General features: G+C 37.0%; 2 protein-coding genes across 9 annotated transcripts in view; one reads left to right on the top strand and one right to left on the bottom strand.

Moving 5' to 3' along the window:
- The window catches only part of FBXO8 (F-box protein 8), an 18,523-nt gene extending 12,637 nt beyond the window's left edge, over positions 1-5,886 (bottom strand). The window contains exons 1-2 of one of the 2 annotated variants that reach the window (XM_074822801.1): positions 5,664-5,886; positions 445-781 (exon numbers count right to left, since the gene is read on the bottom strand). In XM_074822801.1, the coding sequence (XP_074678902.1) occupies positions 445-773 (329 nt within the window). In that variant the 5' untranslated portion in view covers positions 774-781; positions 5,664-5,886. Of the gene's footprint in view, positions 1-444; positions 782-5,205; positions 5,486-5,663 lie in introns of those variants that run through there. The other variant, XM_074822802.1, reaches the window with a different exon arrangement.
- CEP44 (centrosomal protein 44) lies at positions 5,714-20,977 on the top strand. 7 transcript variants are annotated; one of them, XM_074822796.1, is made up of 11 exons: positions 5,714-5,844; positions 9,150-9,299; positions 9,892-10,039; positions 11,017-11,163; positions 12,248-12,355; positions 13,795-13,926; positions 14,277-14,486; positions 17,479-17,548; positions 19,586-19,713; positions 19,975-20,012; positions 20,775-20,977. In XM_074822796.1, the coding sequence occupies exons 2-11, from the start codon at positions 9,211-9,213 to the stop codon at positions 20,830-20,832; spliced, it is 1,128 nt and encodes a 375-aa protein (XP_074678897.1). In that variant the 5' UTR covers positions 5,714-5,844; positions 9,150-9,210; the 3' UTR covers positions 20,833-20,977. The 7 variants fall into 7 exon arrangements, with proteins under 7 accessions (XP_074678897.1, XP_074678899.1, XP_074678894.1 ...); XM_074822798.1 differs by lacking the exon at positions 5,714-5,844 and adding an exon at positions 5,950-6,072 and having other exon boundaries at positions 13,798-13,926; XM_074822793.1 differs by lacking the exon at positions 5,714-5,844 and adding an exon at positions 5,950-6,072.

Genomic DNA, 20,977 nt, shown 5'->3' with positions numbered 1-20,977 from the left:
AGACAAGTATAGTAGATGAGTCCTCATCCCTTTCTACCTGGAGCTTCAGCTGAATAGGTTTGCTTGCTCAAGCTAGATAGTTGTTTGAAGTTCAGAGAAGTAATAATACATACATCTGAGATGTACTTTCAGCTAATAAAAAATTGAAGACAAGTCCTTCTTTATTTCCCACAATATATCAAACAACAAGTGTGTAGTAATACACATGTATACTTGTACCAAGCACACTTGTGTATGTAGCAATGTCCACTAATAAGTGGCAGTAATTAGAAAGCCAGAATAACACATTTTAAAACTATACTCATGTTTCCCCTATGTGAAATCTCATTTAACTTAGGAAACCTTTACTAAGGTTAGAATCACAAAAAGCACATATTGAGACATGATTTGAAATCTAATTATTGTTACTATGTCTAAGTGATATATTTTTTTCTTTTTGCTTACCCTTGCCAGAGAAGCTCATCATTAGCAAGATCCTGCCAGACACATGAGGCTAGACATAGATCAGTTGCATTCAGGTATGACAAAATGGTAAAACTAAGCTCTGGTGGCAGCATTTCCAGGTTAATGAATCCTTCTTGTTCTTTAGATTTTCTTGTCTTCAACAGGTGGTAGATGTCAATGCCTCCTTGGGCTTGTTTGCGATGGCTTGTATTGGAAACATTGTTAGCAGCTATCCTCCTACCATGTTCTCTGGTAAGATAGCCTTGTCCACTGTATCCTTGGTGTTGCAGTTGCTGGTTCCTAGCAACTCTCCAGAGTCCCTGACCCATCTGCGAGCCTGCCGGACATAAAATCCAAATTAAATGTTGACAGCTATTTATAAATATTTGTAAGACAGATTCAGCACACACTGTGAAAATAAAATTGTAAGACTGATCTGAATAAGAAAAAAAGTGAGTTTTGTGAAAAAGTTACGCTGATAATGTAATCTGTCTCCAGAGCAACTGAATAAATACTGAAAACAAAACCAATAAAAAACTAGAAATTTTTTTCAAAAATTTATATGCTTGAAGAGTTACAAAATTCACAGTAAGCTTCTGCAAACAGTATCAAACATTATCTATGTCTTATGCAAGTCAAGAAGCCTTAACCATCAGAACATCTGGAATTATTCTCTTCAGACTTCCTTTAAAATGTAATAAAAATAGCTTATTTAGAGTCAGTGAAGTGCTATAAAACGTAAGAAGAAACAAAAACGTCCTGAGTAGTGGGTAGCACACAAAGTTACACTGTGACTGACATTAAGATAAAGCTTAACGACTTCAACGATAATGCATTAAGGATTCAGTTTCTTGTTTCTGAGCACTCAAAATATCTTTTCAAGCTTTCTTGCACAGTAGCACAAAAACTTCAGGATAAGGCTTCTATATCTTACCTATCACTGTGTTTGCTATTTTTTGTCAAATGTTGCTGCAGATGAGAGAACAGATCCTGAATGCTAGTCAGTTATCAAGATTTCTGAATGCCACGACTCAAATTTCAGAAACCACCTCTATTTACCAAGAGGAAGAACTAAAGGGTGATAGATCATACTAATTCAGCATGGGAATGTTGTCTTAATCCCACCACAACTGGTATATATATGGGGATCTATCTTACTTTGCAACCTTTGCTACGATGAGAGATCACCACAGTGATTATACTAGTAATATGCAGGTTCCCAATGCTGACTTTCAAAAAAGAAACACTTATGGCCTGGTCTGGTAGGATCTCACATGTATTTGAAATTATGTATATTCTATTAGCATGGGGAAGTAAAATTTGGGCTTTAACACTGTTAAAGGTTGAGCATGAAGGACAACTGTTCTACATAAGCAGAAAGAAAAGAGTGATTATGGGAGAAAAATTAAGAGAAATTACAGAAGAAAAAGCATAACCAAGATGGAAATAGACAAAAGAAAGGTTCAGCTGGCTGGTGAAGCAGTTGTCTACATAGGCATCCGTTCAGGGGAAGTTCAAGGATTCATTTCTAGATAAAACCACAGTTGTGAAGAAACTGTAGTCACGTGTATTATATTAAATTTAGTAATACGCAAGAATTTACATAAATTCATAGCTATTTTTATTCTCATTTCTTGAACAGTTACAAATTTGGCTTAATTTTTTTATCATACAGAGGCAGATTAAACCATGATCAACTGCTACAAATTACCAGGGAAATTAAAAAAAAAAAGGCTTACTGAGTTATACCATAAATAGGATACAGAGCTGGCTGCAAGAATGTATGCATAAAGAAGGTATTCCCATTTTCTTGAAACCAGCATCAATTTTTTATAAGTCCTTACAGCTACTGGTAAAGTTGCTTCATGACAGGAAGCTGTCATGAAGCCACAATCTGCCATTTAAAAAGTGGCAACACAAGGTTGAAAGTGGGCCTTGGTAATCCATGCTGGTGTTTGCAATTAATTTATAAATCTTCTAGCTGTAAACAAAATGTATTTCTTCACAAGATGAAGAACTCTGCCTTTATTTTTCACTGCCTAGCTACATTAAAATAAGAGTTGGTAACTTTTTTTAAAGAGACATTCCCAGAACTACAGTTGCTCAGTGCCACCATTTTCTGTTTTTGAATAACTAAATCTCTCCAAGGAGAAGGAAGTTACGAACCTTCACCCCAAAGGAGGATCACCAAGCACTGTTATGCCAAAATCTAGAGCTATTAAATGAATCAGCGGCAGGTGTGCCAGAATTGGCATTTGGGACCACAGGCATAAACTCATCAAGTCTCCTGCTGCTCCAGCTGCTGCTGCCATTGCCCCTGCTGAGCAGTGACGTGCAGTGATGAACCAAGCTAAAAACCAGTTTGTGGGGGTAGGCAGTAACAGCCAAGGACTGGAAGGAGGAGACAAGGCTTTCCTAAGGCATGAAAAAAGCAGATAAGGAATATTTCTGAGCAAATACAATGTTTCAAAAAAGGCTACTATCACCACGCTAGAGGATTCAATTAAGATAAAGTTCACATTTTGCTAGGCACTGTATATGAGCTTGTTAATTACTTAAGCACAGTACTTAGTAAACAGATATCTCTAAATATATTGGGAGGCTTAAAACAATTCTTGACCTTAGCCCTCTGAGTAAATTGAACACTGCCAACAACGCATTACACTTTCAAATATGCAGATGCCAAATTTAGAGGCTGTGTTCCCTCTTGGAAGGTATCAAATGATCCGAATGACTGAATAATAGCAATCTTTCAATTCAATTATGAAAAAATTTAGGCTTTGAAAGAGGTAAATGTATACATACACATGTAGATTCAACTCAAATATAATCTGCACACTTTCTTCATGTAAAAACAAAAGCAAAATCTGCCTGAAAATATAGCATTGACTCTAAACGAAATGATAAAATAGCTAAACAGCAAAATACTAGTCTCAGGGGCAGAGAGAACTAGGACTGAGGGCTTGTAACTCCTCATTATTATTTCAAGTCCTTAACCACTAAAGCAATAGAAAACAGAAAAAAAAAAAAACCAAAACGTGGAAACATTGCAATATTAAGCCTTAAATTTTACAAAATACGAAATGGGAGAACCTATTCTATGTAAGCTGTGTATGTCAAGTAGAGAGAAAGTTCCGTTAATTGCAGAAATCTGTTTGTCGAGGTAAGTTTTTGTAAGACAAATCAAAGAATTTATTTTGCTAGTATTTTTGACATATTTTCTGACATTAGTTTATATCATTATAACAAAACCACATTTCTATACACATTTGTCAACTCCCAACATCTTTTGAAAATACTACATTATTTAGGCATTAAGTGAAAAAAAAAAAAAGGAGTAACAGGAAATTCAAGGCTCTGAAGATAATTAGGAATTGTATTGTGACAAGTTTTGTAATCATAATACACCAGGAAGATGAGAGAGACCAGCAGCATTATCAGAAACAGTTCACAGAAAGGTTGTGCCCAGTCAGTTATCAAGTGAACTTTACACTATCAGGTAATAATCTGGCACTTTTATAGTAGCTTTCAAACCTCTTCAAAGTCAGACTGTCTTTCTGTCCTATAAGCACTACTTGTAAAGAATTCAGCAGTGGTCACAGAGGGTGAAGTTCTCCTACTTAGCCCTAAATCAAATACTCAAATTTTAGTTGCTATTTTAATCTATTTATTGCAATATTCAGCTAGAAGTGACTGTTCACAAAATATATTCTATTGAGGAATACTGAGCTAACAAGACTATCAACAGTTCTTGTTGGAGCTCATGTGGTTTTTCTCCCCACACGAAAGCTAACTGCTATAAGTCACCAACAACATAATCACTTCTAAATTACTTAACACTAGAAAGTGGATCCAAGAGAGAAAAAAAATACCAAGTCATTCAAGAAACTAGCCTTTGTATAACACACTTCTACGTATACAGAATATATCACTGCAGAAATTGCTTTAAAAGTCTTTTTTAATGTAAAAAAAGTGATAAAAATTATATATTTGCTATTTTAAGTACCAACTAAAGAAATTTAAAAGAAGAAACAAAGTGAGACACAATTCAAACCATTCTAGAACCAGCTGCCGGAAATCCACAAGCTTTTGGCTGTGTAGCTATTCACCAGTTTATATGCCATTTGTTCGATTGATCTTATTTTCTCCATCGTACAATTACTTTCAGCTTTGTAGTAATCCAGTATGAATGCTTTGGGAACCCATTCATAAAACAAGATGAGTAACCTCATTGTTTTTCTAAAGCCCTTTAAGTAATGGTGTCCAGAACTATATTTTTACATTATTTTGAACATACATTTTCAATCTCCAGATTCAGCAGGCCACTCAAATGTATTTTTCCAAACTTCCAATTATGTAACTTTATCTAATAACTGAACCCTCTCGATAGCTTGGCTGTAATAACTATCACAGTGAAAATAACTAATTGCTTCTCTTCTCTGTCTCTGCCTGATATCTATCAGAGTCTGATTTCAATTTTAATCACATCTTCTTCATGTTACCTTGTTACTGCATAATAAATTATTTTGCAGTGTTGAAGAGCAGAACAGGATACCAAAAGCTAAATGTAATCTAGATTAATGCTGTATGGGTACTGGCTTCTGCTTTAATTAAACAGAACACAACATACACTCTCGATAGAAACCCCTTCCACTTTATGCTAACCGAGCCCTACAGCTGCTGCTCTGCGACCACAATTATCCGAACAGGAAAATGTTCCTTCCCTCGACGTTATCGAAGCTGAAGCTTCCTTTATCGCACCTGCATTCGTGACCGAGGCCTGCTGATCCCCTGAACGTGCGGGCCTTTCAAACCCGACTCCAGGAGATTAGACGGGCGCTTCCAGAGGCACAGCCAGTCCCTCACGCCCAGGGCCGCCCCAGCTGACGGGGGCGCCCCGGGGAGCCCCCTTCGCCGAGGGCCGCGGCTGCCCTCCCACCGCCCCGCGTCCCGAGGAGCTCCGCAGCCACCCTGCTCGCCGCCTCCCCGAGTCACGCTTCTCCCCGCAAAGAGAAGCCGGGACCTCGGCCCGGCAGGCGGGGTCATGGCCGCCCCGCTCCCGGCGGACACCGGCGAGCCTGACCCCGCGGGTGCCGACCCCGCGGGTGCCGCCCCCGCGCACCATTGGGCCGCCCCAACGGCCCCGGCTCCCGATTGGATGCGCCGCCCGTCCATCCGCAGCCGCCTGCCCCGCCGAGCGAAACCCGCGGGGCCCGTACCTGTGCGAGCTCGGGTCCCAACCGCCGCCGCGACGAGCCCAGCCCGAGTCGGTGCGTGAGCCTCGCCGGGCAGGAAGGGGAGGAGCAGCCCCCGGCGGCGGGAGAGGCGGTGGGAGCCAGGGAGGCCCCTCCGGCACACGCAGGGAGGTCGCCACCACCACCCCGTCTCCTCGCCTGGCAGGTTTGACGTTTGCTGTTGTTGCTGGAAGTGACGTCACTGCGGAGGGACGCGCGGGAAGCGGAAGCGGCCGTTGGCTCTCGTGGCGGCATATTCAGTCTGCGCCCGCCGCCGGGGGGAAGCTGCCGCCGCCGCCGGCTTCTGAGGGGAGACAGCGAGGCACGCGCCGTCCTGGGGCAGGCGGCCCGGCGGGATCGAGGGTTCCCGCGGCGGGGACGGCGGCTGGCGCCGGTGAGCGCCAGGGTCTCTCTCGGGGCAGAGGTTTGTTCCCCCTCAGGGGCCAGCCGAGCCCAGGGCCCTCTTTGTCCTCAGGGCCGGCGAGCCCCGGGGCGGAGCGGGGGAGGCCCACTCCCCGGCGGGTCTAGGGGCGAGGAAGGGCGGGTGCGGAGCCGGCCCCGGCATTGCGAGTTTGCCTCAACGCGCTGGCGCGGCCCCGGGACCGCAGCCGGCCTCGCCCGTGGCAGGGCCACGCTTTTTTTTTTTTCCACCAGTGCGTCAATGGTGCCCAGAGCAACCGGCCCGCGACGCGCAGGTCCCTGTACGGTTGTCTTGTTCGCAAGTGTCCTCTGTGCTTGAAGCGTGTGTGTTAGCAGCTGGCGCGATAGCGAAGGGCGGTGTTTGTCCTTGACGCTTTTGTATCTCTGCATAATGGTGTGATCCCCCGCTCCCCGCCCCACGTAACAGAAGAGTCTAAAAACGGTTAGAAGAAATCGATTCCTTTTTGTTAGACATTTCAAAGACGGTGTTTACAGCATTAAGATACTTGGTAACTTGTGGGGGTTTTTTGGTGTGGGTTTTTTTTTTTTGACAATAGTTCTTTGAATGCCATATCCAGTTTTGAAAGTTGTTCTGTAAACATCTTGCAGTTCTGCTACCTCTTAAAACTTCATCATACCTGATTTTATTCTGCATGGCTAATGTTCTGTAACTGCTGTCATGAATTCCTACAGGCAAAAGCTATATGTCACTTTTTACAGTGTCCACTTTCCTAAGAGTTAAAAGTATTTTCTACCAACTTAATGATGTTATTTTTACAATCTTTTGAGCTATTCAGTTTGTAGTGACAATAGTTGCCAATTTTTACATCCAGAGGTCAGGTTTAGAAAGGCTTGTTGATACTTTTGGAAAATAGCCTATAGGATTAGATGAATTCCTGTGAGAGTGTCTTCTATGAGTATTTGCACTGCAGATGAGAGCTTCAGTTTTATGTCAGATTCTTTGAGACTTGTCTTGAGATCTCGTTAAATTGGCAAAACCATAGGGTGGATCAGTTTGTAAGGTAATGCAAAAAAAATAGTTGCCTCAGTTTCCAAACAGCTGACTTTAAATTGTCTCTAGCCTTTAACAATGAGTATTGTGTACTTATATTTCATGTGACTAATAATCCAGAACCTAAGGATTAAAGCAGAAGAATCTGATAATTAAATAGGAAGAAAATATTTTAACAAGGGGAGAACACATGTTAAGATCTTAATCTTCTTGAAGGTGGCTGATTTAAACACCAGAGGTGCAAGAAGGAAAAAAAGCACAAATAAACCCAGACCATTGTGAGTGCAGGCTTGAACTGTCTTCTTTTTTTTTTTTTTTTTTACTATAAGTGTGTGATCAGGAATTTCCTTTCAAGAAGACTCATTGCTTTAAGGAGTAGGACCAAGTAACAAAGCTGCAAACTGGAGTACCCATTGGAGTTGATTTCTGACAAGGCGAGACATAATCTCTTTGGAGTGTTTGGGCTTCTGAATCTCATGTGTCAGCAAGAAAAATGATATAAAATTCTGTATCTTGAGAATATCTCTTCAAGTATAGGCTTTCTGGCAATGCCTCTTCACAGCTTGGATTGGTAGACTTCAAATTACTTGTTTTTTGGCAAGAAAAATTCAGTGAAGACAGTAGCAGCCAGTTGTCTCCTAGGTTCTAGCAGAAAATTGAAGAGTAAATTTCTGTTCTAAGGCTTTATAGCAGAAATCATTGCGTTTACTGAGGCTTTTGGGGGAAGTACTGTAGAGGATTAAGCCAGTCACAAGCAGATCGCAAGGATGTGAGGAAGGAGAGCTGTTTTTGTGAGGTGTCAACTTTTTGTGTTTGGCAGTTTGCTAAGGTGCAAGCCATTTGTTTCCAGTTGTGACTTGAGAGCTAGGCTATCATCCAGTCTGTGCTTTTAAAGTCTTGTGTTGGAGAAGAGCTAATATTGGTTATTTATAAACAAATGGTTAGAAGATACAGTAAATAGTACTCATAGGCTATCTCTAAATATAAATATATTTTGAAGCAGTGGAGTGAGGTACAAGGTTCTTTAAGGTAATTATTAGTTCTGATATTTGAAGGTACTGCTTCAGGTGTTTCATTTTACTATCTGCCAGCCAGGTAGAGTTGCCAGTATTTTTAGATCTCTTACGGCATTCCTCCCCACCCCCTAGTCTCCTCTTCCTCCATTTGGGAATTTACTAATCAGTTCTGTTTGGTAAAATGTATTAAAAGCGTGGGCTTCCTGTACTTATTTATCCTTTTGATAGATCTCAAAACTGATTTGGATGATGGTGATTTCATGCTTTGCTGATTCCGTTATCTTTTTTTTTTTTTTCCTCCCCCCTTTCTTGCAGTCTTCAGTTTACTTGCAGAATAATTCTGCAGGGAGAAAGGCACCTTTTTGTAGTTTGCTCTTAGATGATTCTCTTCTGTGAAGCAAAGCCCACAATAAATTAAAAGCGTGTTCTCAACTTGTGTGTTACAATGCAGAAGTTTAAACAGGGACCTTTTGGTTGTCATTCTAATAAACTTGCACCTATTTTGAAATATCGAGGCACTCTGTTACCCCCTCCCTCCCTGAACAATTTTAAGTGTATTTAATGGATTGTCTAAATAGAGAAGTATTGTCTGTAATGAGTTGCTAGTTTTGCCTTTTTATTGGTCTTTTGGCCAGTGAGCTTGGGGCCAGGTGAAGAAAAGAATAAGAAGCATTCTAAACTGAAGAAGTTTTCACTACTTCTGGATTTTCTGCTCCTTTGAAACTGTGAAGAAATTTGTTTTCACTCAGTTTGAGTGGATTTAGCCTGCCCTAAATTCTTAATATGCTTTCAGATACTTTTATCTTTAAAGATCTTTGATAGTTGACTGGATTGAGGATTACTACTTGATCCTATTCAGAATGAATGAAGATGATTACTGATACTAATTGGTATCGAGTTGTAGCTCTGTACTGCATTGTAACACTTTGGAAATAGTAGTGTCTAGGAAAAAGAAGCAAACCCCTTTGATTTTCAGTGATAATTCTATTGCATTTTATATTTTTTGTATACTTTTTTTTAAAGGAGGAGAATGTACTATATTACATTTATTTCATAATCTGAAAGAAGAACAGCATTTGGAGCAATGACAACAGGAGACCTAAAAGGAAGTTTGAGAAAAATAGAGCAAGGACTTCGCTTGTTAAATTATCCAAGAGATGTGGATTATACAGTGTAAGTGGCAGTGTGAATAAATTTATGCTAATACATGATGACAGCAAGATGTGTAAACAAGATATGTATAAATATTAGCATCACACCCAGTGATGAATAAGCAGAGCATATGTCTGTGGGAAGTTGAGGTTTGATACATGTGAACTGGAAGATAAAAGGATGCAGTTTTGCTCTTCTGAGCAATCCTTAGAATAATCCTGAAATGTATCACTATCTTGATCTTCTTTCTTCTGCTGTTTTTATCTTTTGATTAATCTCTCACCTTTATAATTTCTTTAAATGCTAGCAAAACTTTCTTAAGGAAATTTCATCCTGTAAAGATTAAAAAAGAAAAAAAGTGGTGAATGTTATGGAAATGCTGGTGGACTTTAGACCTGACAATGTTAAAATTATATAAAGGTCAAAAAAACGTTTTAAGCATTTTACAGGTAACACTAAAGACTGCTGAATGAGATATGCCTGGAAAAAACCTTAAAATGAAGGAGATACTTGCTGGCTATATTAAAACACCTTTCAAGTTAAGCATTTGAATTCATGTACTGAAAGGTTTTTGTTACCTTCTGCTATGTAAAATACTTTTGTTTCTCAATAGGTTAGTAAAGGGTGATCCAGCTGCATTTTTACCTATCATCAGCTATTCTTTTACATCTTTTTCAACTTACGTAGCAGAACTTTTGGTAAAGTGCGATGTGGAACTCACAGCAAAGAGTGACTTGCGTTTCGTTGAAGCTATTTATAAGGTACCTGTCTTCATGTTCTTCACAGAAGAGACACAGTTTTGAGTATGGTTTCATAAAAATTAAACATCTGGTAAGAGTTTTACTAGGAAGTGAAAATTTTTGGCAATGAAAGTAAATTGTAATTCTGTTAGGATTTAAGATGAGTAGTAAGTCACTGCGTGGCAAGTCTTTATTTAGATTTTCATGAAAATAAGGATGGATGTTGTTAGGCAAATCTCAATTTCGAGACAATTGCAGAAACAGTAATATTATTGTTTTATGTTAGTTGTGAAGAATACCAAAATATTTATTGCACAATAAGTTTTATAAAAGTGACCTTAGAAGAAATCATAAGCAGCAAAAAATTGCAGCAGATGTCAATAATTGTAGTGAAAGCACAATTAAGAAATACAGCTATTTTAAAACACTATGCCATATTAATATATAAAGTCAAATACTTAACAGTTTATAAATTGGAATAAAATTCTTAACTGAATGAAAGTAATTTGGACTATCCTTAAAAATATTCATTGGGACATTTTATAAAGAGTGACTTGATGTGTTAAAGAATGCTAGCTTATTCAGACTAGTTTTCCATCTAAGGACAGACTCCTTCACAAAGAAGCTCCGTGGGAGCCTTACTTAGCCCTCTGATGCATTTGCTGAGATTAATACAATTTTTTATTGTGCATTCACTTCGGAAAGTTTTTGTTTAACTTTTTTAATATTAATGTCTGCAATCATTTATTTCATGAATCTTAAGACTGAGTTAAACTTTACAAGAGTGATGTGAATGAAACGTTTCTGGAAAAGGTATATTGAAAGTCTAGTTAGAAGAAATAGCTGAGAATATATAAATAACCAAATGAGAAAACATTTAACTGCTGAAGTGCAGAGTGAAAGAAAAGATTGTAGAAAAATAAGAGCATGAGCGTGCCGTTTCTACAATAAATTGCATGGTGATTTTGAAAATGAAGTAAACTCTTACTTTGTTGCAGCTTCTTCGAGATCAGTTTCAATATAAACCAATTTTAACAAAACAGCAGTTTCTTCAGTTTGGCTTTGCGGAAAGAAAAATGCAGATTGTTTGTGACATTATCAACTGTGTGGTGAAAAAACATAAGGAATTAAGTAACTTGAATAAGGTACTGATTAAATGGTAACTTTATAATAAAAGTCTCTTTTGACATGTTAATGCTGCAGGTAGAAGCTGAAGACCAGTTTATTTGAAGATGCAGCATTGCTGATAGTCAAAGTAAGGGGAAAATTAGTATAAAGCTCCAGTGTAAGATGCTTGAATGCTATCAGGTATACAAAAGACACAAAGCTGCCAATGCTTTGTAGTATAAAGAAAATATCAGAATAAAGATAAATCTAGTACTTGGTATCTTTACAGTAAGTGATACATTTCCTTTTACACTTCTTGATATAGTGAATGTTTGTGTAACTTGATAGACTTTGCAGACCTAAATCTATGAAGATTTAAAACCAAAGCAATATCGTCTTCTATGTTGGAAGTTCTGGTAACATTTAATTTAAACATGACACTTGTATATATCTGTTTCTGTGGTATACATCTCAAATCTGATTATTTTCATTAATCATTTTTGTTTTACATTGTTCAGGCATTATTTTTGCATTGGTGTATGCTGTGTATCAATTTGTGCTTTAATAAAAGGAATTTTCAGTCTTCATATTTGACAGGATTTTGTTTCATTTGAATTTATAACAGTCTTTAGGACTTCTGTATACTTCTCACTTTTGGGGGCATAACTACATTTTTTTGTATTTGTTTGTCTTTCAACTCCAGTGCAAGTTGTGTTTTCTGTTTACAACCGGCTTTGTTGCAGCCTCACATAGGCATTAGTGAGCGTATGAATACGGCATTCATTTCCAGTTCTGTTTTCTCTGTGAATTTGGGTCATACTTTATTTTTCTTTTTTTAGACAGTATTGTACTGCGGAGGTTTAAATGTGTGTGTGATGAAACATTCCTGCCTGTTAATGATGGCAGAAAATGGGGTGTGTCATCCTGTCCCTGTGTTTTGTACTGTGTGTCTGTCTTTGTCCCGTTCCTGTCCCGTTGTCTTTGTCCCGTTCCTGTCCCGTTGTCTTTGTCCCGTTCCTGTCCCGTGTCTGTCATGTGTCCTGTCTGTCCCTCCCCCCCCCCCCCCGCCGCCCCAAGATTCCTGTGTTAGAAGTGAAATATTTTCTCCTCTTCCCTTTGAAGGTTAAATCCCAAACGAGGAAAAAACTCAGATCTTCTAAATGTGAAGTATTGTCAAATTGCGTTAATGTCCTTGCTGATCCTAGTGGCAGTGCTCTGAATTCCAAACAGGTATGAAAATAGTTTATATGTTGTATGTCTAAAGGTTAATCTCATTTGTAGCATGTCAGGCTTTTTCTGGAGTATGTGCTTTCATTTAGGTTTTAATGCTTGATCAAACCATTTTTTTTTGTTGTTGGTGGTGTTTGTGGTATTTTTTTTTTCCCCCCAAGTGTGGTTGACTGAAATAATAGCTGAAATACAGAGGATATCGCTTCTCTCTTTTTACCGAGTGGTTGATCTCAAAGTCTTGGTGGTAATAATGTAGTACTGTTGTTTGCTGCTTGAATTATATCAACTGGAGGGACAGCAATGAAAATGAAGATGCAGTTGGAAAAAGTATATACATCCTGTTTGGAGATTGACGTGTGCTTGGCCTAACATGCGGTGTTTTCAACGTAGCTTTCAAAACACTTTTTTTTGTCTGAATCTGTTCAGCAAAGGTTTCTTAATGTAACATTCCTCTTGGCTTTTGTTTTGTGAGCTACTCTTGATTTTATGTGTTATGCTACTCTTGGCTTGTGGAGGAGACAGCTTTCCTAATATTTTCTGCTGAAAGGATGCAAAGTAAAATTGTACAATTTTTAGGACTGTGACTGCTCATTAAATGTTGATGATTTATATTTAGAAGGAAAATACTGCTTTTAGCACTGAGGAAAACTTCACAAAGAAAATATTTGGAATGACTTATCTGACACTTCAGGTTGTTGAATGGTAGAGTGAGTGGGGATATATGTGGGTGTATTAAGAATTCCCTAGAAGAGGAGAGTTTCAGCTTCACTGGAACATCTAGGAATCTGTAAGTGTTAAGATGCTGCACAAAACTAGTAATTGTGGGTTCTTAATCATTAGGTAATTTTGTTTTGTGTCAGATAGTGATCATAGGACTTGATCCACTTGGAGAAAAAGACAAAATTTGTCTCATATTTTGTTCTCTCTAAGGGAAGCATTCAAAGGAAATGAAGTATATAGCTATTTTGCTGTCACTTGTCAAGGAAAAGAGAGAGTTCTAATATTTTTTTTTTTTTTTCCCCTGAATGTTTGAGGGGTGGTTTTGATCTTGAGACTGTCTTCATGTATGTTAATACATACAGTGAGATTCATACATCACAATCCACACTTAGAAATCTAACAACCCTTACCATAAGAGAGAACATTAATGCCTTCATTACTGTTTATGGAAGGGAGCCAAGGTACATATGGTAAAGTGTGTTCATGTTTGTTTTACAGTTCTGTCTCTGACTTTTTTTTGAATTAAACTGCCTGCTGTTGCTTTCTCTGTTTTTCAACCAGTTAGGATAAGATTGTCAGATTTAAATAAATTGATGAACACTAAAATGATAGGTCTTTTGTGTCAGATACTTGGCTGATGAACTGAAATGTTCTTGTAATGAATAATACCAGTGATTTTTTTTTTTTTTTTTTTTTTTTTTTTTTAACATATTCAAAAGAAGCCTCAAGTAGAACGGCACTCAGGAAATGAAGTTAGTGGTGACCTTCATCCACTGCCTCTTCCAGCACAGGGAGATAATGAAGAAGAATTGTGCCTAGATCATGATGTTGTGGAAGTTAAATATGAACAAGTAAGAACTTTTATTTTAAGATGCTGTCTGCATATATTAACTTTTCTTACAGGGCTTTTCTAAAGGGATAAAGGTTTTTACAAGATAGCTGGATGCTCCTTAAGTATATCTAATATTAAAAAAGTTGAAAAAAAGTCAGTTAAATCGTACTGTCTTTTCAAGAGCCAGTTCTGTCAACAGTTTCTTTTAAAAGCCAAGTTCCATGAATAGGCGTATTATGGCAATTCTGAAAGAAAAATAACTTTCTAATGTAGCAGAATGTGATTACTGAACTTGAGGAAGATTCCACTTAATTTCATTGATCAAGTGTTGAATTATATCTGTTTTGAAATTTGAACACATATTTTCAGGTCATAGGAGATAATTCTCAGATTGAGTTCCTGAAGAGTCAGCTTGCTGATTGCCAGGAAAAGCTTCATAAATTAGATTGGATGGAAGATAAACTACATGTTTTAGAAGAGAGACTGAAAGGAAAGGTGATCATAGATGAGAAGGACTGGAATAACTTGTTGAGTCGAATTTTACTTCTTGAAACAGAACTGCTGTTGCAATCCAAAAAGGTATGTTAATGTCTGATTTTCTTCTATAAGAAAAGTTGTCCAGACACAATGTTGTCAGCCCGTTTCTGCTCTTCCTGCCTGTTGAGGTATGCTCTTCCACTGTTTTTAAAGGCATGATCTGAATGGAAGTGCTGTTTATGGAGTTGATGGTATTTTTTTCTTAACTGTTATGTTCTGTTGTTTTCTCATGCTCTGTGAAGCCAAGCTCTCCACTGGAAATTATTTCCTTGCAGGAACAGCAGGTATAGCTAAGCCTATTTTTATTACTAGTGACAGGGTGTAGTTTTATTTCCTAGTGAATTTGTAGGAGGAAGCTTTTGAAGATGCTTAATTATGCTGTCTTTGAAACCTTAATGTTTCTGTATTTGAGAGTTTCATCATGCTAGTGACACATTTAAGGGTTTCTGAATGTCTTTTACGGGCTGCATATGTTGTTGCTGTTGATACAGCTGAGTATCTATTTTTTAGTTCTCCAGACTCTAATCAGATACAACTATTTCCTTTGGAAGATTAAGTCTTCATTCTGTATAACTAACATTGACAAAAAGAGATGGCATGGTCAATGGAAAATACAAGGTTAATGGAAAAGTTAATTCTGATTTTAGTCCTATTCTTAGTTTGTGGCTCTTTGGAATTTCTATCCTAGTTTCTCCTTTTTGCATGTTCCCCCCCCCCCCCCCCCCTTTCTGATTTCTTGTCCATTATGTTCATGGCATTCTTACATGCGTGAATGTGCTACAGTTACGATGTGGCTACAATTGGCATATTTGTCAGAGCAAATCAAGTATTCTGTTGCATTAAGACTCTGTTATTTTTCATGCTGTTGAAAGGTCCTTTTATGCACATCATATAATTTCATATATGTACACATGTAAGTATTTTGAGATGCAGTGAACCGTAGCATCAATTTTGTGATCACGTGTTTAACTTCAAAGTGTATTTGCATTATGTGTCTTGTGTATCCTTCAGATACTGTCAGATGCTTTCCAGAAGTTGAAAACCCTTGTGGAAAATAGTTGATCAGTGTTGCACTCTTCTCTGTTGTAAAAATTTTGAATTTATTTGTAACCAGGAGCTCTGTGTGTGTTGCTGGCCCTATTTGAAAATGTCACTAATACTTGTATACGAGACATGGGTTTTTTTTTGTGTGTGCTTTGAACGTGCATTAGTTAGGTAAAGTCTTGAAATGGAGGAGTGTGCAGACTGATCACATTATTTCTAGAGGCTCAAATAAGGATTGACATTCTCAATCACTTTTTTTTTAAACACAATTTCAGGTCAGTAATGGCTCAAGTGATTTACCATTGGAAATCAATTTCTTATGGATATTGTAATTTAATTATCAGTGGACGTATATTTCCAAATAACACCACCAATGAAAACGTTTTCTTCTGCAAGCAGTCTCAAGAGGCCTTCAGCCGAACAGCCGTAGACAGTTTTGCTCCTGTTTCAAGTGTATTCTCCTCAAGAGATATAAGTTGCATTTATGATGGTAGCAGCACGGGAAAGCTTGTGTTTCAGACTAGGCTTGTTCTTTTATTTTTGTAAATTTGGTTTATTATTACTTGACTAACATGTTTGTTGCAGTTGTTCAAAGGTTTGGAATAGTATTTGGAAAATATTTAGCATTAACTTAACATTAATATAATTCAAAAATTTCCAGTAAGATAATTATAACTTGTACTACATGTTACTGAAAGGAGTCCTCTGCAGAAACAAGTTTGAATGTAATTTGTGTGTGGCATTGTTGCTTGTCTTTTTTCAAAGCAAAATAAGCTGGTTTTTATATTAAAAATAAGTCTTCAAAAGCCTAAGTTTTTTTGCAATAGGCATTTGAAAACTGCCAAGAAATAATCCTCTGGGCCAGAGAATTGCTGCTTCTTTGTTTCATAAAATTCCATCCAAGTTGTGCTTCACAGATATAGAAGCAATTCAGAATTACTCCTTTCTTCTTGCATGTTTCAGGGAAGTTTTGGCATTTAGCCAACATAGCCGCAACACTCTAAGATCTGTCTTGCACTGTTGCCAAAGTAGCAGCAGCTGTGCATTTAGCTCTGGGAAAGTCTGAAAGATACCAAATCCATTTCAATGAAAGGAATTGAGCAGTAGTCAGTGCAGATTTCTTTTTTTAAAGAGTTATTACTGTTTTGTTTTTTTCCAGCTTCTTCCTACACAATACCTACTGTTTTTCCCTCATTCACTTATTTGGGTATAATATTCCCTTGTTAACTGATATAGTTACTCCAATATATATAAAGTGATATACTTTACCAAAGGCTGAGATTTCAAATCATAACGATAACTCATTGGTGAAAAAAGTCTAGATGTTGAGTGTTGGATTTTTTTTTTATTTTGAAATTAGAAAATCGCACTCAAAACCATTTATTGTTAATACAATATTAATTTTGTTTCATTGTTTTTGAACAACCTTTTCTAAGCTAGATTGAGTTAAACTGAGAACCTTTCTTAAAAAAGCCCTCTCATTTAGGAGCCTGGGAAACTAGTTTAACATAGACTTTTGAGTTCTCTAAGTGTTGAAGTGGAATGAATTTCAGTTCAGCTATAGGCTAATTTTTTAGGACTGAGGAATTGCATCTATGAATATCAATCAGACATGGAAAGTACATTTATTTTTGTTAAGATAGCAGCAGACAATGTCAAGATGTAATTGTTAGCACAGACCAACAACCGTCTGATTGTTCATTCTGCTTGTATCTAAGTTATATGCACTATATTTGCACTTGGTTTTGATCTGTTTATGAACAGCAATATTGATACTAAAAAAGTTCCCATGAAATAGGCTGGGTTTTTTGTGCAATGTGTGTATGCAAATTATGGATTTTTTTAGTTCTGTAGAGACATTTGTGCAGTATCAACATATCTGGATGGTGTAGCACTTGCATAGATAATTAGTACTTAAATATACTTTTGTTCAGTCAAAAGATGATTTAAACAGGGTGTATGGCTAAAATGCAGTAAACTTGTATTTCAGAGAGACTTATCTACAGAGTTCAGCAATATAAGTCAAGAATGTACTTCTAGTAGTATTCCAGTTTCTCCTGGTGAGTATTAATGATTTTCTTTTGAATTAACATCATATGCTAAACACTTCTTGCTGACCTTGACTAAAATAGTGGTTTTTAAGTAGACAATTGTGATTTAGTGGCCTCTGAATTTAAATGCACGCTGCAAATTAGAAATTAACCTGCTAGTCAATTCAAGTTTGTAGTTTATTCTTTAGAAGTTTTATTTACTGAAATAGTTTTTAAAGCAATAATGAAAATATATAGCATAGCAATTAATAGTTACAAGTAACTCTACTAAAAATCTCGAAGATGCAAGTTTGTTTAAGGTTCTATAGCTAAAGCTGTGAAAAAAACATGTTATCTGCACTTTAAAGCAGTTATCATAATGTTTTAAAAACAAGCTATTTTTAAGCACAAAAGGAATAATATTTGCTGCCACTGGGTTGTTATAATCAAAATAGTGTCACATTTGTGATGTTTTTTACTTTTATAATGGGGCTCAGAACAAATCAGGGCTTTTTCATTCATAATCTGTGTTGTTTTTCAAATTGCTGCTGAACAGTTTCTACAGTTTCATCTCTTTTGAAGCACTTAACAGCTATCCAACTAGCATTTTTGCTAAACTTTCTTATTTTCAAGAGCAAGACAAAATCTTTTTCTTCCATTTCCAACCTGATTTTTGATAATGTACAAGAAGTGAATAAAACAGCCTTAAGTGGGAAAGAAATTAAATGCATTCCCCAGGCCATAAGTATTTCTCATCTTTTCCTCAGTGATAGCTCTTTAGCCCTTACCTTGCATCATTCTCTTTATTAATTTGGCCTGTTTCTCCTATGGCAGCTGTTATTCTTACCATCAGTAGTAAGGATGATATTCTATTTCCCATTCTCATGTATTAGGCATCATTGTCCAGTGTTGGGCTGTTGCACTGAAATTAAAAGGGAATCTCAGCAGTCCAGTTTCTGTGGAAATTAGGGAGGCAGTTTCTTGGTTATGTCAAAGCTTGTTTGAATTTTGAAGTCTCAGAAGTGGGACCTTCTTTTTACAGACCTTAGAAAGCTTGCAACATGTTTACTTCCTTTCATAAGTTTAGTGACACTTGAGGACTTCATAGTCAGCAAGCAGGCTGATGGTCTTTAGAAGAGAATTTTCATATTTTCAGACTTCTAGAATTCTTCTGAATTTGTTATTCCTGTTTTTTTTTAAATCTGATTCAGGAAATTTTAGGCATACAAATTATGTGGCCAGTCTTAACTCTTCTGAGATGTACGGTACTAAGAATGCTTTCATGCTCCTTTTGGTTGTAATGCTCTTCGGGAATCACAGCTGTACAGAAGAAACAACTTTTCATTTCAATTGATTAAAAATAATTTAATATGATTTTAAATACAGAATAGTGTAGCTAAACATGTTCCAAAGGCATGATCCGTAGATGGTGGCCTTACTAAAAAATAAGGGTATGGGAACACTTTTTCTCTTCTAAATACTACATTTCTTCCTGACAATACTACTCTAAAATTGCAGAGTATGAAAGCTTCCCCAATGTAAAAGAAAAGTCTGTTTCTGCTGAATGATTGCTTAAACCTATCCCCATAGGAGGAGAGCTAGGGAAATAGCAAGAGCTTGATACAAATTTTAAGCTAAGCAATGAAGGTGATGATCTTGTTTATATTTCTGTTGCTTATAAGACGTTACTTAGCACAAATTTAAGACATGTCTGAACAGGCAGTTTACAGTAAAAATAATCTAAACTATTTGATATTACTATTAAATGTTTGACCCAGTAATTAGACTTTCTTAAGTGTTGATTTTACTGTAATTGGGATAAAGGTATCATTCCTAGTAATCTTTCTAGAATTTGTCTTATATGTTATACATAGTATACTGCACTTAACCTTGTGCAGAAAATGAGAAACCTATTTTGGACTCTCATTGGTAGCTTTTCTTTTTCCCTCTCTAAACAATGCATTCTCTTCTGTTATTACATACTGTAAATCAAGCTATTTGATAGCTGACCTTGCAATAAGAGAGCAAAAAGGCAAAGGTGACACAACACCGAGTATTTCTCCACAGATACAGAGAAGAAAGAGGAGATGCCAGAGAGTCTTCATCAGTCGTCTGGATACAGTTCACTGTTATCCACAGACCCATCTCCCAAAGCCATGACCATTAATTCTCATAATCTGACAGACATTTCAAAGGTAAGTGAAACTGGCAAATGCTTAGTTGATTTCCTTTCTAAGGTCAAGAGAACAAGTAAGCATTAGTTTAGGTGTATATACTACTAGTGAAAAACAAGGAAACGATGCAAAACTACATCTAGGTATGTCTCATAAAAATCCTTTTGATATGTAAACAGTGCTTAAAGTCACATTTTCTCTATGAAAATTTTCAGGTTGAAAGTCCATCTGAAGAATGTTAGCTTTGAAGTGTCCACTAACTTTGTTGCTTTTAAATTGTAGGAGACAACAAGACAAAGAATGGAAAGGATAAGTAAAATGTAAGTAATAGGAAGGGGCAGCAGGAATTCATTTCCCAGGAGGGAGTTGTGCTGGACTAAGGCATATAGAGAACATACATATGTGTTCCAAACCTCAAAGGTCTCTACATCAGGTGTGGCATTTCCTTATAACTCCACTGGATAATAAATCCTCTTACAGTTTGCTATTTGTGGGATGAGTCACTGTTTTGCTTTTGAAAAAGCAACAGAAAGCATTCTTAATAGTATTAATGAGAGATTAAAGTGTTTAGAATCTGGTTGTTAAGGAATAGGAGTATTACTTCTGATAGGAATTCCCTGGTACTTGCAACTTTTCTTCCTGAAGAATAACTAGAATACCTTAACTCTATTTTTTATTATTTAAGGAGAAATAAAACCAATTTCAGCCTAAGCATTGCGATAACTGCATTAAAGGTGTATTAGATACTAGTCCTGAGATTCGTAATGAAAATTTTTTTGTAAGAAATATTTGTATTACACTTGAAGAGAAATGTATTGCTGTATAATGTTTCTTTAGCAAGAGATTTTTATTCTGTAAGTGCCTGGCCTGAAAAACTGTAGCCTTTTTGTGATTTTTATTTTATTTTGTGGGTTACTTCTTTCTTTATGTATACTTAAGGTTTATTGATATGTGGTAGGCATTTAAAATGCAAACCAATTGCAGAGGAAAAGGGGGGATGAGAAGAAACTTAAGGTTTCGTGCTTCTTGTTAGTATTTCAGTTATTTCTTACTCTGTGTGTGTAAACAAAATTTATTTTCAGAATTGAAGAAACATCAGAATTGTTGAAAACATCAAGCAACACCTCTGAGAAGACCTGAAAGCGCAGATCTTCAGACCTGGTCTCTGTAGACTTACAGATATCAGAACTAATATGTATGTTTGTACAGCATTAAATTTTTAATATATCAGATTTGTAATGATCACCAGTGCTTTTATTCCTTTTAATAAATATTTTCTCATGTA

This window comes from Strix aluco, chromosome 4, assembly GCF_031877795.1.
Source record: "Strix aluco isolate bStrAlu1 chromosome 4, bStrAlu1.hap1, whole genome shotgun sequence".
Classification (NCBI taxonomy): Eukaryota; Metazoa; Chordata; class Aves; order Strigiformes; family Strigidae; genus Strix; species Strix aluco.
Note: the sequence above shows the minus strand (reverse complement) of the source record. Positions and strands in the feature narration are given on the sequence as shown.